Source organism: Camelus bactrianus, chromosome 5, assembly GCF_048773025.1.
Source record: "Camelus bactrianus isolate YW-2024 breed Bactrian camel chromosome 5, ASM4877302v1, whole genome shotgun sequence".
In the NCBI taxonomy this organism is placed as follows: Eukaryota; Metazoa; Chordata; class Mammalia; order Artiodactyla; family Camelidae; genus Camelus; species Camelus bactrianus.
Genome location: NC_133543.1, coordinates 101,351,779 through 101,370,015, shown reverse-complemented (window position 1 = coordinate 101,370,015; position 18,237 = coordinate 101,351,779). Strand labels below are relative to the sequence as shown.

At 54.6% G+C, this 18,237-nt stretch overlaps 1 protein-coding gene across 1 annotated transcript; it reads left to right on the top strand.

Moving 5' to 3' along the window:
- The first annotated feature begins 2,801 nt into the window (after positions 1 to 2,801).
- GBX2 (gastrulation brain homeobox 2) lies at positions 2,802 to 5,555 on the top strand. The gene is made up of 2 exons (XM_010948154.3): positions 2,802 to 3,543; positions 4,642 to 5,555. The coding sequence occupies exons 1-2, from the start codon at positions 3,021 to 3,023 to the stop codon at positions 5,163 to 5,165; spliced, it is 1,047 nt and encodes a 348-aa protein (XP_010946456.2). The 5' UTR covers positions 2,802 to 3,020; the 3' UTR covers positions 5,166 to 5,555.
- Positions 5,556 to 18,237: the final 12,682 nt, after the last annotated feature.

Below are 18,237 nucleotides of genomic sequence, written 5' to 3'. Positions count from 1 at the left end.
CCATGCTCTGAACGCTTTGCAGGTAACTGAGGTGCCCGGAATGAATCTTGTTAATCACCGAGAAACACAAGGATCCTTTTATGACGCGAACAGTCGTTTTCTAAGCAGTTAAGCATTAGATGAGAAAATATTACTGCACTGCATTCGAGAAAAAGCACACTAGTAAATAAAATTCATATTGACGAGAATTCTCTGAACTCACTAATAAAAGAAGATTAGTATTATAACCCCTGTAGTCAATACTTCCCACAGCAATTTATGGATGCAAATAATATTCTATCACATTACTTCAACTGTAGCTGTAATTCGGTGGACCTAAATCTTCTTGCTGAACTTTAAATGTGGAATTAACACTAAAATAATCAAAGGAACCTCTGTTTCCCAGAGAGTAATCGGGGATGGAAATTCCTAGAACAATATTTTAATGCCAAAACAGCAAAGTGGATGGCAAATCTGCCTAGGTAAAATGAGTAAGAGCTTACACAGTCATGCCAGTGTCGAGCGGCGAAGGGACCTGGCTGTATCAACGTAAATCCAGCAAAGAGTCGAGCGGTTTTTTCTTAGTACTCAAAAAAACAAGGTGACTATGCCTAAGATGGTGTGACTGTAACTATCTCATAATGAGAGGGAGTATTTATTATGCTCATAAAGAAATCAGCCTTTTGCCCTGGGCTTCGATTTTTTTCCCTTCCCCTTCTCTTCTTTTTCTTCTTTTGTAGGAGGGGAGAAAGAAGGGTAGGACTTAGAGACCCCCACAGACACCTCCTTTCCCGTGGATCCCAGTGGAAATTCATTTCCCTTCACATCGCCTAAGCCACCTCCGGGTCTGGGCGTGAAGGGAACGGAGGCAATACAGGCAGCGTCCTAATGAATTCCTTTCAAACCGCCTGCTGCCGGAACCATCTATTACTGCGGCCTGGAGTGGGGAAACGCGCTTGAGACGTCTTTGTCCGGGGGGGGGGGGGGGAGGCGAGAAGGAGGAGGGCGGCTGGCTGCGCGGCCAGCGAGTTTTCTCAGCACTCCGGGGAGCCGAGGATGTACCCTCCCCTCTCTCCTCCAGGGCCCTGTGGGTCCCCAGGCGACTCCGGGCTGAGGAGGTGGTCCAGGATTAAGACGTCCCCCGGGGGCCTTCAGGTTAAAGCAAGAAAAAGAGAGCGAGAAAGAAGAGCTTCAAAGAATCGGGTCGATAAATTCATAAAGATCGATTTATCTTTATCTCCCAATTAAATGTGCTTGTAAGTGATACATAACACACGTCCAAAACGGGCCAACTCCCCAACCACTAGCCCCTTGGCGTGAGCTGATTTTTAATGACTGGCGTTAACAATGCCCTTCTCTCCTCTCCTCCCGAGCCCGGTGCTTGTCGGCCGTTCCGGGCGAACGTCTAGACCCGGGAAGTTGGAGCTGAGGCCCTGGAGGCGCGTGGAAGCCCCGCGCGCGCTGGAGCGCTTTGCATGGTCTGCCTTTGCCACGAAATGATTCCGTTTTAAAAGAGAACATAAGAACTGAAAGTTCTGTTTTTTATCATGGTGAAGGTGATTAAAAAAAAAAAAACATTCCTAGCACCCACCCTCTCCCCGCAAATCCCCTTTCTCCCAAATTCTGGGTTTTTACCATTGTCGAGACAGGGGAAACATCTGGAGGCAATCGGCTCCATCCTGCAGTAGGCAAAGGGGAACCGCGCGCCCTCGAGTCCTCGCGCTGGAAATCGGGCGGCGGCGCCAGGGTGAGCGCTCCCTCCGTTCTCAACGTGCTTAATTAGCGCCTATTTACAAAACGCAGCTTTTATTTGAGCAAACATCATAAAGCTTTCATCAGGATAATCTCACGTTATACAATCTGGAGGCACAGCAACTCCCCCCCGTCCTCCCCGAGGATGGAGCAGATAAAGGACTCGCTTTATTATCATAATTATCGTGGCTGTTATTTTGGTGCGCGCAGGCAAAGTGCGTAAATAGGTGCGATGATTAAGAATGTCATGAAAAATGAGAAGGGATCGCTCATGGGAGGGCCCAGCTCGGGATGGGGGATCCAGCAGCTTCCCGGCGCCGCCGGGAACGCGGGGGCTCAGGGAGGAACCTGACGGGTTTCCTGCAGTGGGCAGGGGCTGCTAGCTCCGGGCCGGCGCCCCAGAGGCGGATCTGGAGGGGTAGGACCTTGACCCCAACTCCAGGAGCCTCTCCTGGACCCCGGGCGCAGCAACAGCACCCAGCTCTAGGGTGAACGGCCAGCAGGTTTGTTCCAATGCATGTATAAAAGGGGGGGAAAATGCCTGAGGTTTAGCCGCGGCTGTCGATAGCCCCGACAGCTGACCTCGGAGGCGGCCTCAGTAAGGCTGCGGAGCCCCATGTTTCGAGCCTTGGAGGTGCCAAGAGCCCCTTTCAAGTTTGTGCGGCGCGGGCCAGGCGCACAAGCTCCAGCTCTAGGGCCCGAGCGCGGCGCTGCTGGCGCCCACAGTCAGCCCGGGAGAAGGGGCGGGCCCCACTTTCGCCCCGCCTCCTCCTGGAACAGCCAATAGGCGGCGGCTCCCAGCCCCACGTGAGGGGAGCCTGGCCTGGCAGCAGGCAAAATGTGAATGAGAAAGAGGAGCGCGATTTAAAGGTGCTGGCGGCGCCCGCGGAAGACAAGTGTGCCAGCTTCGCGGGCTCCCCAGCCGCCCGAGGGAGGCGACCGACAGCAGGGCGGACAGACGGACGCACGGACGGCTGAAAGCCCGGGCCGAGGGCCGCGGAAGCGACGCGTGTGGGCTCCGACGGGCAAACAGCGGGCAGCAGCTCCAGAGAGCCCGCGGGGCCCGGGGGCCCACTCCACTCCGGGGCGCACGGCCTCACCCCGCGCACTGCTCGCACCCGCTCCTGCCGGGGATGCAGCGGGCCCAGGACTGAGGAGCATCTGCTCTCCGGGTCCTGCTCGGCCCCTGCCCGGTGCAGCCGGCTGTGCTCCCAGAGCCCGGCGGGCTTCCCGGTGGCGGCGCGGCGCGGGGACTTCTCGCCTCTCGCGGGCCTCTCCCGAGCGCGTCTATGAGCGCAGCGTTCCCGCCGTCGCTGATGATGATGCAGCGCCCGCTGGGGAGTAGTACCGCCTTTAGCATAGACTCGCTGATCGGCAGCCCGCCGCAGCCCAGCCCCGGCCATTTCGTCTACACCGGCTACCCCATGTTCATGCCCTACCGGCCGGTGGTGCTGCCGCCGCCGCCGCCGCCGCCGCCCGCGCTGCCCCAGGCCGCGCTGCAGCCCGCGCTGCCGCCTGCGCACCCTCACCACCAGATCCCCAGCCTGCCCACCGGCTTCTGCTCCAGCTTGGCGCAGGGCATGGCGCTCACCTCCACGCTCATGGCCACGCTGCCCGGCGGCTTCTCTGCGTCTCCCCAGCATCAGGAGGCGGCGGCCTCTCGCAAGTTCGCGCCGCAGCCGCTGCCTGGCGGTGGCAACTTCGACAAGGCGGAGGCGCTGCAAGCCGACGCGGAGGACGGCAAAGGCTTCTTGGCCAAGGAGGGCTCGCTGCTTGCCTTCTCCACAGCCGAGGCGGTGCAGGCTTCGCTCGGTGAGTCGGCGTCGCGCACGACCCGGGCGCGGGGGCGCGGGGGCGGGAGGGGGCGGGAGGGGGCGGGGGCGCTCTGGCTCCGTGTTTCGGCGGGAGCGGAGAGGGCGAGGCTGAGCCCTAGCCAGACCTCCGCCCCGGCTGCCCCCACCCCCAGCCCGAGGAGCCGGAGGATGCGGCCGAGCTTTGCCACGGGGCCTCGGGTCCGGGGGTGGGGGGCATTCAGAACCACGCAACAAGCCGGGTAGGGGGGACATTTAGCGCCCCCAGCCAGCTGCTGAGCTGAGCCGCAAATCTGTCTGCTGGCGAGTTTGGCCGAGCCTTGCCCCACTCTCAAACCCCGCGCTGTGACCTGGGGTCCCGGGTAGGTTTCAGCCTTAAGGGGAGACGGGTTTGGCTGTGCGTCTGTGCAGTGTGTGTGCCCAGGGGCGCCCAGACCTATTAAACCCCTTTACCGAGCTTGCTGCTTGCCTAGGAGAATCGGATTCCTAGGAGAATCGGATTCCTAGGAGGCTGTGGGTCTGCGTGTGTGTGCTGGGTGTCTGGTAGGAACTTCTCCTAAGGCTACGAAACTTCTTTGACGAAGTCTCAAAAAAAAAAAAAAAAGACAAGGTCTGGGATCTGCACCTCTCGACGCCCCCACGCTGACTGCGATGAAATTTAAATTCATAGAATTTTCACGGCGGGCGCGGGGTGGGGGGGGGAAACGTGGGTTGGAGGGGCGGGGAGCGCAGGATGGACTGTGAATTCCCCCTCGGTCCTCACCCAGCCCCCACCCGAAGACAAAGAGGACACTCTTGGGCCTCACGCCTCCTGTTACTTCTGCCTTAAGCTGCGGGAGGCTGGGAGGGTGCAGAGAAGGCCTGGCGGCCCCTTGAGTGATGGTTCTGGGCAAAGGGCCGTCGCCTGTACTGTCTCCTCCTCTCCCTTGAGCTTTCTCACGCCCCCCACCCCCACCCCTCAAAGGCCAGGAAATCACAATGTGTTAATGTCATAGAAAGACAATCCGCTAAGGGGGGGAAATGCCCGAGTGACGGCGGGAAAGGGAAGGGAAGGCCAGTGTGCGAAACGTAATAAAACGCCGTTTGGTTTTGCTTTCAGTCGGGGCTGTCAGAGGACAAGGGAAAGACGAGTCAAAGGTGGAAGACGACCCGAAGGGCAAGGAGGAGAGCTTCTCGCTGGAGAGCGATCTGGACTACAGCTCGGATGACAATCTGACTGGCCAGGCGGCTCACAAGGAGGAAGACCCCGGCCACGCACTGGAGGAGACCCCGCCGAGCGGCGGCGCCGCGGGCAGCACCACGTCCACGGGCAAGAACCGGCGGCGGCGGACTGCCTTCACCAGCGAGCAGCTGCTGGAGCTCGAGAAGGAGTTCCACTGCAAAAAGTACCTCTCGCTGACCGAGCGCTCGCAGATCGCCCACGCCCTCAAACTCAGCGAGGTGCAGGTGAAAATCTGGTTCCAGAACCGCCGGGCCAAGTGGAAAAGGGTCAAAGCCGGCAATGCCAACTCCAAGACAGGGGAGCCGTCCAGAAACCCCAAGATCGTGGTCCCCATCCCCGTGCACGTCAGCAGGTTCGCCATCAGAAGTCAGCACCAGCAGCTGGAGCAGGCCCGACCCTGAGGGCCCAGGGAGGGCCAGGGCCTGGACCGCCATGGAGAAGCCACAGCGCTGGAGGGAGCCCGTGGTGGACCCCACCATGTTGGAAGCAAAACTCCAAGTCACCCCCCAACTTTGGACATCCCAAGCAAATTGAGAATATATTCATTAAACAGGCTTAAAAGACTGCTTTCGAAGGGGCTACAGCTACACCTGAAGACACACTAAATATTTATTATACTGTCCTACTTTGTACATAAATATCTATATAGACTATCTCAGCTGCAGTATTTTGAAAGTTATAGGGCCAAACTACCCAGTTCTATCCTCCGCCCACATCCCAGAAGAAAGTAAAACCTCTGCTGTTACCTGCCACGCATAGCAGCCACCTTTCCATACTTTTCCAAAGGTAAACATGACATGCAAGAACAAACACTGGGGTCTACACTTATTTTTGTTTCTATTCTGGCTTTTTCAGTTGACTGAAAGCAGACGTTTTGGGGGCAGCCTGGAAATTCGCTTTGCTTTGGTTTTGCCTGGCTTTCTTTCCTGGGGTTGCATAGCCTATCTGAGCCACGTCTGAAGCACGTCTCCCTTGTGTTTAATTTATTTCAATGTAGCTTATTTTCTTATAAGTTATGACATTAAAACAATCTCAGTCTTGTGAATAATAAAAAGGAGAGAGGGGGGGGGAAGGACCAATTCTTGGGTCTCATAAGTATGTCCAGATTTGACTGTTTAGAGGGTACCCCCAGTGTGTGGCCAGGCGGCTGGTCGGAGACCAGTGTTGGATAAACACCCCATGTCCAGGGCCTCCTCAAGTTGGCCAGATATGAGCCACACAGCACCTCACCAGGTTTTAAAGAGGAGAGCAAGAGTTCCAATTGGGTTATCAATTTGAGAAAACCTAATTTGCACCTTAGAAATCTAGTATCTTCCCCTTTGCTCAGCCTAATCAGTACCTAGGAGGCTGGCAATCTTCGGCCAGAGGAGGAGGCGGGTGCCTGAGGAAGGCAAATGAGTGAGGGCATTGGTGGCTTTGCACAAATTCCTGATTCTCTAACCAGACCACAGCCGGGGAGGGAACGCGTTTCCTTACAAACATCTCCGACCCAAAGAGAAGCGGTGCTCGCTCGAGGGGCTGGGCGCGCATGAATCAGGCTCCGGGCGTGATCTTCCGACACGAGCCGAAACCCAACTAGCCGAGCTGGGCTTCCCGGCAGCGCTCAGTCCGGAGGCGGAGGCGAGCTTCGCGCCCGCGGGCCGGGCACCTCCCTCTCCGGGAGGGGTCGGAGGGGGGCGGGACCCGACCACCGCCTCACCCCGAGGAACGGCCGGTTGGGGGCCGGTCCGCGGGGGGGGGTGGGCTAAAAGCCGGGCACCTTCCCCCGCCCCAGGGAGGGAGTGCTGCCAGTGGGGCGCGGGAGGGGCGTGCCCAGATCCCTAATCCCGCTCCCACACCCCCGCGGCCCGCGCCCCCGAGCCCCGGCTGGTTCCGCGCACGGCTCCTTTCCCGACTCGACGCTGCCGGCAGGACGCGAGCGGCCAGGCCCTCCGGAGATTGCCGTGGATAGGCCAGGGGTGACCCAGGAGCGAGGAGCTGGCTAGCGAGGGTGAGCGTGGTGCCACCAGAGCCCTGGCGGCCACCAAACCAGAGCCCGAAGAGCCCAGTAGCTTCGCCAAACTCAGCCTTCCGAATGGAGGCCGGGGAGCGAGTTGCGAAGCAGCAGCGCGCGGCACTCACCGCGATTCTCAGCCCAAGAGGGAGAAATCCACCGCCGTGGGTCAGTACTAATATTGACTTAATTTATACGGCTTACAACCTGCCACCTTTGCTCGGCGTAGGGGCAGGGGGACCGAGGTCTCAGCCTGAACTGCGGGCGCAAATTGAGGGCTAGGCGCGACCCAGACACCAATTCCCGCAGCATTCCTAAGATTTCCAGGGACAGAAAATGGCCCAGGCTTGGTTTTTGAGCACAGTAAAACCGGCCGTTCCTCCGAGGGCCTCAGTCGGCTCTGCGGGGTGCATAGAGCAGCGGGGGTTTCCTGCTGTCCCGCACCCAACGCTCTGGGGCTTGTGCCCGGGCCTCTCCCTGCCCAGCTCTGGGTCCCCTAGGCCCCGCAGCTCCCACGGATTCCGCCAGTGGCCCGCCACTGAGCGCACCCGGAACGCCGGTTGGCGTCATCCGCTGGCGGCAGGTCCCCGCTGGCCACAGGCTGCTACCGAAGCAATGGAGTCCCATGGAGATGCCATCCCCACCCCCAACCCAGGACCAGTCTGTCAGAGCCAGACTTGCGCCCCTGGTGGAACTGTGGCTGGTGGCGCAGAGTCTGGGCCTGGTGATGTGGGGATCTCTGGCCTCTCCAGCGGTGACGCACCCACTTGACATTGTCAGCCTGGGGAAGGAACCTGGGTGTTGTGAGCAGGGCAATCCCTGAAGATTGGAGAGTCCCCCCACACATACCCTTCCACATAACAGGTGTAACTCCTACCCACCTTCTCCAAAAGCCATGGTAGGGATTGTGGGCACAGAGGGGAAGAGCTCTTAGCTTTGGCTTCACAAACCCATGGGGAAAGTGAAGCTCCATAGAAATGGGGGGGAGCCTCCAGGGAGCCCCGTCCCATTGCTCAAGCTCCCAGGCCTGTGCCAGCTGTGCTGGTCCTCGTCCTTGGGAAGCAGCAGGAGTAGAGGGCAGGGGCCACCTGCCTTGCAGATGCCATACCACTACTGGGGCCCCTGCGGGGCTGCTGCTGGGGCCCACCCGCCCTCTCTGGGCTCAGCCCCATTTTCCCCAACCCCTGAATGCTGGGCGCCCCCGAGAACCCAGCACAGAGGCCCAGGCCCGAGAGACAGGCCGAGGGGAGGAAGATAAACAAGCAGCGCTTGATGGCCGCTGTCATCATGGCCGTCATCATGGCTTTCATTTGGCTGCCTAATGAGTCACATCACAGGCAGAGAGAAAAATTGTCAATCGCCCGGGCCCTAATGAATTTTTTTGCAAATTGTAATCAAGCCAGGCCGTCTCAGCTGGCTGATTAATGAGACCCACGAGGCTCGGCCAGCACCTCAGCTTTTTATTCCATCCCGTCCTCCCTGCACTAAATTAACAGCAACTTGTCTGAGCTTCAAATTAACTCCCAATGATTAATTCTGATGGGGGGGCCTGAAGAATAGCTTGTTCTAATAGGCTCTGGCCTGAGATGCTGTTGGAAATTAATACACTTCCCCTTTGGCTGCCGGCTTTAATCCAAGGTTGGGTTTTGACATCACTATATTTGTTGTTACAATAAATTCCACTTACATCTGCAGATCAAATAATTACGCTTGGGAGTGCCGTGGACCTGTGCCCCTCCTCCCAGCGCTTGGGCTCCTTGGGGCTGCCCACACCCGGGAAGGGGCCTGAGGGGGGCTGCAGGATCTGTCACCCGACCCCGAGAACCCCAAGCCTAGCCCCTCAGGGAGCTGGGCACCCCGGCCTTTGGAGAACCAAGGGTACTTTGAAAACCCATAGCTATGTCTCCACGTTCTGGGGACAGGGCCCTCTTAGAATGGTCTTGGGCCTCAAACAACTTCCTCCCCTGCTCCCTTCAGGGGCCGGGAGCACCCCTTGGAGCGCCTTGGGCCCCCAGTGCTTGGACTTTACCGATTCCAGTCAGAGCTGGAATTTTGGAGACAGTGCACACTTCGGAGCCCAGTTTTCACCTCCCAGTCTTCATCCCCAGGGTGGTTGTTTCGCAAGGCCTTTCCAGCTAAGTGGGGTGAGGTGGGATGGGGGTCTTCCAGGTCTCTGGAGACCAGGTTTGCTTCCCAGGACCATCCCCATGCTATGCTTGTCTGCGCGCCGGCTTGTCCGCACTAAACATGCAGCGGGCACGAGCACCTGCATTCCCAGACACCCTTCCTCTCAGGGGCAGGGCCGCCCCATCTTGGGTCTGTTTGTTTGAGTTTAATTGGCTTAATCATTTCAGCTGTGGATGGCAAGCCACGCATGGGGCTTCCATGCAGCTCCCTCCCACCGGGGCCTGTCCCAAGCAAAGCTGTGCTCTGTCCCCCTTGGCGGGGGGCTTCTGTGTGCTCAGAAAGCCAGGAAGGACATGCCGCTGGCTTCAGGATCTGATCACCACCTGGCCCTCGCCTCGGGGCCTTCTCAGCTCCCTGTGACGGTCCTGCGTGGGGGTCCTGAGTGGTTGAAGCCAGGCACATTTTGCAGCCCTGGTGGCAGAATCGGTCTCTGCGCCCTCTCCTCTCACCTGTGGGAGGCCTGTGTGACCACGCGGCTGAGTGGCTTGCCCGCGCTAGCTCCCTGGGGGAGGAAGCTGCTGGGTATGGCCCCTCTTTCTGTCCCGGGAGACTCCAGCCCTCTGCCCAGGCGCACACGGCTGGGGCAGGTGGCCTGCTTGGACCCTCTGATGTGCCAGGGCTTCCCAGAGGGCCAGGGCGCGGTGGGGCCTCTTTCCCTCCCAAAGCTCTTTGCCTGCGCGTGGGGACTCTGGGGTCTAGGGGGCGCCGCAGTTCGGGTTCCACCGGGAGTTGCCCGGGTAAAGGGAGGGGGCATTAATCTTCATTTCGGGCCCTTATGGTGTAAACAGGAGAAATATGATCTTGATAACTGAACATGAATGCAAATCACAAAGTCAGAGTAATAAAGCACCTGAAACCCCGACACACAAAAGCAACACCATATGTATGAAGACAACCTGCATAAATTATAAATTACTCCATAAAAATTGATTGCCTATTTGAACAGTTCAGAAGTGAGAGGCCTAAGCTGACTTCCGCCCTCTCTGGCTTTGGGAAAGATCAGGAGTGCATCCCCCTCTGCGGCCCGAGGACCAGGGAAACTGGGCCCAGAGTCTCCAGCCAGCGCTGCAGACCTGCTTGCTTGCCGGGGAGGCGGGGAGTGCTCCCTGCACCGGGGCCGCACCGCGGGCCCCACATGACGAGGTGGGGACAGGTCCGAACCTCAGGGAGCCCTCCAGGGCTCAGCGCGGGCTGGGGGAGAGGTGCCACTGCCCCCCAGGCTGCTGTAGATCAAGGCCCAGTCTGGATCCCAGAAACTGCACCCACCAGACCAAGGGAGGCTGCCTCTCTACCCCCGCCCTTCCAGCCTGGAGCGGTGCTGCCTGCTCAGGTTTCTGCCTCGGACCAAAGGTCCCTGCAAGGGCCTCCCTCCGCGCGGAGTCAGTTGGCTCTGTGACGAGCTGGGGTGTGAGTGTGTAGGTGTGGGTGGGTGTGTGATCGTCTGAGAGTGACAGTAGGTGTGCAGTTGTGCAAATCCCCTGTCATGTCTAAGTCTGTTTTGCCGAGTTTCTGGGTTTCCCTGGAGAACCAAGAGTCCAACCCCACTGGAGAATCCAAAACTCCTCTGGAAGAGCTGCTCCAAGGTGCCCAGCAAAGCTGAGTGCCCACTGTGTACTGTGCACAGAGTCGGCACCTCTGGGCTCCCCGGCACACTACACTTCCACGTGGGAAGTCCCTTCACCTGGCCTGTGCCTCTGAGCTCTACCTCCACTCCTGTCCCACCGCATTAGGTCCCCAGTCTGATCTCTGGCCTCCACCCCCCACCCTCTGGTGCTCTCCACCTCCTTAGGCATCTGAGCTCTCCCCAGACACCCCCAACCTCCCCTGAGCAGAGTTACCCCCTTTCTGGTCCCTGGGATAATGTCTGCTGCACCCGAGCCTCCATCCTCTCCCCCACCTCCCTTCTCTTGGCCTTCGGTCTCTCGGCGGGTCTGGGCTCAGAGCTGCTGCTTCTCCCCACCCACGAAATCCTCCACCACCAGACCCCCTCCACCGCGAGGAGCTCCTGGCAACACACACAGGTTTAGGGGCCTGGTCTACCCTCTTCCACCGCCGTGGGCAGGCCCGCCCTGGAGCCGGGCAACACGCGGACCAGGGAGTGGAACACCAAAGCCAGGGCCACTCAGGGAGGGGCTGCCAGACCCCGAGGAGACCCTGGTCTTGCCCGCACCGTCGTCGTGTGTACCCTGGGCCTCGAGGGCAAGAGGAAGGAAGCTGGGATCGCTCCAGCACTCCGCCTCACCTAAGAGGCAGGAAAGCCATGGGGGGGGGGGGGGACGCGGCTGCGGGCCCGGAGCGCGATTCCCCGCCGCGCTCGACCTCGTCGGGGTAATGCTCCCGGCCCAGAGCCCGAAACTGGGGCCCCAACCAAAGGTGCGGCGGCGTCCAGCCGAGAGCGGCCTGGGATCCTGGCAAAAGCGGGGACGGGGCCTGGCCTAGGGGGCAGACGTCACGCTGGGCGCCCTCCCCACCCCAATCTCCATCTCTTTATTTCCGGCCACTGATCCCGCGCGCCTTTGTCATGCGGGTCTGGCTCTGGTGTGCCCGCTTTGCCTTAGAGGGCCCAGCCCCCCAGCTTGGGCTCCGTGGCCAACGAATGACAAAGGCTGAAATGAGATTACACCGACCTGATCCCGTTAAGCCAAACCCCCGCCCCCGCATACCCGCCCCCTCCTCGCCGGGGCTCCCACCGACTCAGATCCCTCCCCCCCACTCGCTCCCCTCCCCCCTCCAGCCCGACTTCCGCCCACGCACCTGGCTCTGCGGACTCTCCAAGGAGCTGAGCACCTTGGGGGTTTGGAACTGGCCACTTGACCGTAGGGAGGGAGCGCGACCCGGGCTCTGAATGACAAAAGCTGAGCCTGCCACACCATAGAAGGAAACAGAAAGAGGCTGACCCCATCCCAGCTTGGACTGGCCTCCCTGCAGGCAGAGGTGGGTGAGCCACAGGCTGTCAGAGACCAAGCCAGGTGTTCTGAATGGAAGCTTCCAGAGCATCTGTCCCACAGGGCCAGGCAGGTAGCCCGGGAGGCCTAGGGTGCAAGTAAGAACAGGAAAGACACCACCACCCAGTCCCCAGAGCTCTACCTGCCCGCTCATCTCACAGCCACTGGGGAGGCAATGGGAGGTCCCCATCAGGAGACCTGGCAACCAGACCACCAGACCACTGGGAAGTGGGGCCTGGATCACTCTAAAACCTGAGCTCTCCATCCAAGCCTTGGGTGATGAGGCCAAAGCCAGTGGCACACACTCCAGCCCTGTGGGTCAGGGGCCAGGACACAAGGCATTGGCTTCTGGGGGAAGGGCTGTGAGAAGGAGGCTGTTGGCGGGAAAGGGCCGGCCCAGACAGGGCTTGGTGGATAAGGGATGGTAGGGTGGGGCTGAGGATGTTTGGCCCTGTTTTAAGTTTTCCTTTTTCTTCAGATAAAGAGATCATCATCTTTATATGAAATTGAATAGATCTTCCAGAGAGGGGGCACAGAGCAGCGCAAAGAACACTGGACGGGAGTCAGATTCTAATAGAAACTCCCCTCATCTAACCTTGACCGGACCAGTTCCCCCTTCTGAACCTTTGTTTCTTCGCCTGATGGTCTGGCACAGGGTTCCAAACGTCAAAACATCTTGATTTCCGGGGAGGTTAATGAAACACTGCTGAAGTGCGTGGTTACACCAGGGCCTCAGCAGCCTGCCTGGGGCCTCGGTGCACAGCTTCCAACTAAGACCGCCTGGGTCCCCATCCTGGAGGGTTTAACTCTCTGACCTCAGGTTCCCAGTCAGCACCGGCGGGGCTGAGCAAAGCTGATGGGGGCGGAAGGCACTGTGAAGAGCTGGGCGCACTGTGAGCCAATATAAGCCATGTTTCCATTTTTCTCCGAACAGAGACCGGCTCCCCTGCTGAAGGCCAGACAGAGCCAAGGGCTGCATGTGCTCTTCGGCCTCTCAGCTCTTCCTCTGGTGGGGTCTGTGCACACCCAAGCTCCTCAGTAACAGCCCTTCCAGCTGCCCAGCCCTGGTTTGTCCCGGCACAGCTTAAGGCCATTGTTTTAATTCTGTCCTTTGTGGAGATGGTCTGGAGTCAGCAGCAGCCTCTTCGCTCACTTGGCAAACGGGTTTCAGGTCCCGCACCAGTGCCTTCCGCCCTCAAGGAGCCCCAGATCTGTATCGGGGAGACAGCTGAATGGTCTGGTGACCGGCATGGCAGGAGACACCTCGGTAGGATGGCTCCTCACCTCTCTGACCCAGGAAAACCATTTCAACTTGATTTTTCTCCATGAAACCAAATGACTTCAGTTATCCACCTGTGCTGTCTGGTTGGATCTGCTGGGACATCTTAGACCCCGAATTAGGGATCCCTGAGGTTGGTCTGGGATGGTGGCTGGAGTCCGCCTGGAACTTGTTGTTAGTTTTCTGCACAGCGCCCCCAGGGGAGGTCTTCATGAATGTGTAAATTATGAATAACCTTTCAGAAGAGCCTTCATCATTCCTCACATTTGCGCCATTCCTCCTTTGCATAGACACCTGTCTCCCACCAGAGGTGCCTGGTGGCATTTTTCAGAAAGGCGGCAGGAGCCTGAGCACCATAAAAGCTAAGATAAGAATTTAAACTCACTGCTGTCACTCTTCTTAGTCAGAGACTCTCTGAGCTGGGTGAAATCCGGCCAGACTCGTCATTTAGTTTTCCAGTTACTTGGGGGCACTGTGCCACCCACGTGCAGAATGACCACAGAGCTTCGTGTGACCATTCGGAATACTTGTATTACCAAAGCTGTCATTTAATGTCCCTGTATGTGAAGACTACTTTGGGGCTTTAGATTATATCGATCTTTGCAAATGTTTATTGGTAGTTTTGAAGTGAATTTCCATTTTCCACGACCATGGCTGGAAGTTTTCCTCCCAATAATTTTCAGATTTCAGGATTTTGAAAGCTATAAATTGCCAGAAAAGAATGATAATCACCCATCATTAAATGAGAAATTGTTAATTTGGGATTTATAAACGACTTTCCTAAATGAATAATAGTGAAGACAGATTTGTCTTCCTGCCTCATTTTGCCAAGTCACATTTGTAAAGTCAGGTTTCCATTCTTCCCTCTAATTACCCTCTCCTTCCAGAATGCAGTTCTGCGGTGCAGTGATGGCTACCAGGGATGACACGAGTGGACCAGAGTGGTGCCCTGGGCTCCCGAGAGCACCCCTGGAGGCTGCCATCTCCTCACCCCAGCACCACCTCTACGCAGAGCATCTCCACCTGGGGATTTCTGGCATTGGTGGCCGGACAGTTCTTTGTGGCATGGGCCTGTCCTATGAATGTCAGAGATATGACCCAGTTAAATGACAGCTAGAAGTGCCCTCAAGGAGAATAGAACTGTCCGCAGCTGAGAACATGTCTGCTAGGCACAGGGACATGACAGGTACCTGGGTGCAATACATACCCTTGGGCACTCAGTGCCAAAGGGGAAGACAGCTTGTTCCAGTGGGAGGAGACCAGTGTGTCCTGAAGCTCCTGGAAAGGCCCTGGACCCCTGCCAGCGTGGGCAAGAAAGGGGCACAAGGCAGAGGAGCCTGGGTGGAGACCACCGGAGGAACAGGTGTTAATGAGAGCCTCTCCCAGCTCCCCAGGCAGTGACTATGGGGGGACAAAATTCCTTATTTTTTCCATATTCCTTATAAAACAGGGATGATGTTAAGCATAGTGCATTTGGAATGGGATGAATAAACTGTGTCTTAAAAAATTAAAAGATATTGAATTTTATTTTTAAATGTTCATATTTACAATGTGCCCAAGTTTTATCATTTTCAAAAACTTATGATAAAAAATTGAGATTTCAACTTTAAAAGATGCAAGAGGATGCAGAGTCATTCAAATTCTGTTAGAGAGTGCATGAGGGAAAATTTGAAAGACCACAGGCCTAGAGAAACTCTTGAACACCTGTGTCGGAAAAGTGGACAAGAATATTCTTGGCAGCCTGGTTAGTGATGGCATAAAATGGAAACTCAAATCTAGAGGAGAATGAATAAATACAATGTGATCTGTTCACATATCAGAGCAGTACAAACGCAGGAACTCTGGTGACACACAACCTGGATAAATCTTGGAAAAATCTGTCGAGTGGAAAAGAATATGATTCCAGTTTTATAAAGCTCAGAAACAAACAAAACTAACATGGGGGAGGGTGAAGCTCAGTGGCAGAGCAGGTGCTTAGCATGCCTGAGGTCCTGGGTTCAGTCCTCAGTACCGCCTTTGGAATAAACAAATAAATAAACCCAATTACCTCCCCTCAAAAAAAATTAAAAACAAAAAAATAACATGGTATGTGACTAAACTATTTCTTGAAAAGCAAGGGAACAATTAGCACACAATTCAACAGAATTGTTGCCTCTCGGGGTAGAAATACCATGGGTCACTGGTGATTTTCTAGTTTTTAAAATGGGATGGTGGGTTGTTTTAGCGTTCACTTTTCTACCATCGTTCATTCTACCATCACATCTTATCTAATTAAATATAGTCCCAAATTTTTATTTTGAAAGGTTTCAAATGTACGGAAAAATTAAAAAATTAGCAAATGAACATCTGTGTACCCTTTGCCTACAGTCTACAGGTGTTAATATTTTATTATTATTTGTTGCTGTTGAATCACTCTCCATCCATCATGTTTTGTCTGGGAATGAAGACATTTGCCTGCATTTCTCTAAAACCATCACCCACCAAGAAAATCAATAGTATTTCTCCAATAGCACCCCACATCCACTTCATATTTGGATTTCCTCAGTTGTTCATACTCGATAGCTTTTTAAAAGACCAGCATCTGATCAAGGTCCATAAGTTGCATTTGATTATGATTAATTTTAGTCTCTCTTATTCTAGAATAATACACTCACTTTTTACGACACTGACTTTTTGAAGGCTTCAGGTGAATATTCTTATAGAATATCCTCTTGACTAGTTTTGTAAGAGTATTTTTTCCCTCCTTCTATCCTCTTAATTCCTGTTGGTGATTAAAACCTTGGGGGTGGGGGGAGCCCCTAAGAAAAGAAAACCAGTGCATTTTATTGCATAACAGTGCTACATTTTTCTGTAGTCAAATCTGTCCATTTTCCTAAACTCTGGGATATTTGTCTTAATGAGGGAAGCTTTTTCCATCCCAAGATTCTAAAGGATTCCAAATTTTTCTGGTATTTTTGTGCTGTTTGTTTTTACATTTTGCTTTAATCTATTTGGAATTTATTTTTGCATTTGGTGGGGTAAGAGTCAAAGTAAACTTGTCCCCAGATGTATAGCCAGTTGTCCCTCCCTGTTTATTGAATAGATTATTTTTCCCATGGATGTGAAGTGCTGCTGTTATCATATCCTAAATTCCCGTATATCTATGGCCCATTTTCTAAAATCTAGATATAACTCTAATCTATTTGTTACTTTCTGTTCTGACACCACATCACTTTAATTTCTGTAGTTATTCTGATATTTGTCTGGTAAGTTTTTCCTTATTGTTCTCTAGTTTCAATCTTTTCTTAGTGAGTGTGCCACTTTTCTCTTTCAATTTCAGAATCATCTCTTTGAGTTATTTTGGAAAACTCATTTGGGATTTTGATGGCTAATGTGCTGAATTTGTAAGATAAAGGGGTAACATTTTAACAATATTGAGTCTTATCATGCAAGGTCATGGCCTTTTTCTCTTGTCTTTCAGATCTCTGCCATCCTTCTGTAAAGATTTAGAATTTCTTCATACAGGCTTCATGCATACCTTATATAGGTTTATTCCTAGACATTTAAAAAAATCAGTTGCTATTATAAATGGAAGCCTCTTTTTTTATATGAAAAATTTATAGTTGGTTAATGGTGATATTATTAGAATGCGATTTACATGGGTTTTGCCTCTCCTGTTCAGTATTTATACCTCCTTTTTTTCTTGTCTTATTGCACTGGCTCTGACCTCCAATATAATAATGAACAGTAGTATGATGATGAGCATATTCCATTTTTTCCTGATTTTAATGGGAATGCGGCTCTTTGTTATTTTCTCTATCGCTGTGCAGGTTTAAATTTAGCATGTGTGTGTGTGGTGCATAGCCCCAAAACCAGAGCTTAGATCACTCACTCTCTAGGGCTGTAGTTGATCACATTTCAAGGGTGCTCAGGCCTTGGGTCAAACACCAGGTTTGCCTTGTCACACGATTGTGTGGCCTCGGGCAGGTCCCCAGCCTCTCAGATCCCCATTCTGCTCTTCTGTAAGAGAGAAACACCGACCTTTCTCTTTAAGAGGACAATTACAAAGCTCCCAGCAAGGGGACTTCTTATCCCATGTCAGTTCCCCCTCCCCTTCATGGCTTTGTTTCCCTGGAGCAAGTACTGCACTTGCGATCATGGCGATCATGGCCTTCGAAGGGGCAGCACACTCCTGGCCACGTGGAGGGAGGCCTACTGGGAAAAGAAACATTTACCAAAAAAAAAAAAAAAACCAAAACAGTGGGGCTTTTGATGAGGTCCGACAGGCCAAGTTTTTCAGGCCCCACTTTTCCTGCGTGCCCACTCCACTTTCTCACCCCCTCGGACCCAGAAGTGTCCTGGGCAAACACACTAGTGGCTGAATCCATTGTCATTGTTCATCATAAAAATGTGAGAACACCAGGAACCAAGGGTGCGTCACGTGAAATTAATTACTTAATTTGGGTCTCCTTGCTCAGCCCCCTCTGGGAGCCTACACTATGCCCGTGGGAAGACTGAGGCTCCAAAGGGGTGTGGGGCCCCTTAGTCAGCACCTTCCATGCGTATGTGACAACAGAGTAGACGATTTCTTTCAGGTGTGCTGGTAAACGCTCAACGATCCATCCTCAGGGGTTGGGGGAGCGGAAGGTGGCGGGGGGTGCTCTCTGATGTGTAGTGCTGGCCGGTTTCCTTGGTGTAAGCCCCCAGTACAACTGTGCTTATGTGTGCATCAGCGCTTACAAATGGATGCACAGCATGGAATCGTATGTGGAATCACATTATTCTGCACCGGGATTTTTATTCACTTAAGATATTGTGGCCATTTTTCCATCACTGAAACACATGGAAGGGCCTGGATCTTGTGGTCAGCTGGTCCACAGCCTCTTTATCCAGTTTCCCCTTCTGGACATTCCAGGGGTTTCCAGATCCCTACTTTGGAGTCAGGGGGGGAAGGAAGAATGTTGTTCTCTCCAAGCACACATTTCTAAGTTCTTCCTCCGAGGACCTGCCTTGGGCAGCCTGGCCTAGCCCCACCTGCTCTTCCATTGCAGACCCCTGCAGAATGGCTGTGAACTCTCTCTCGGTGTTAA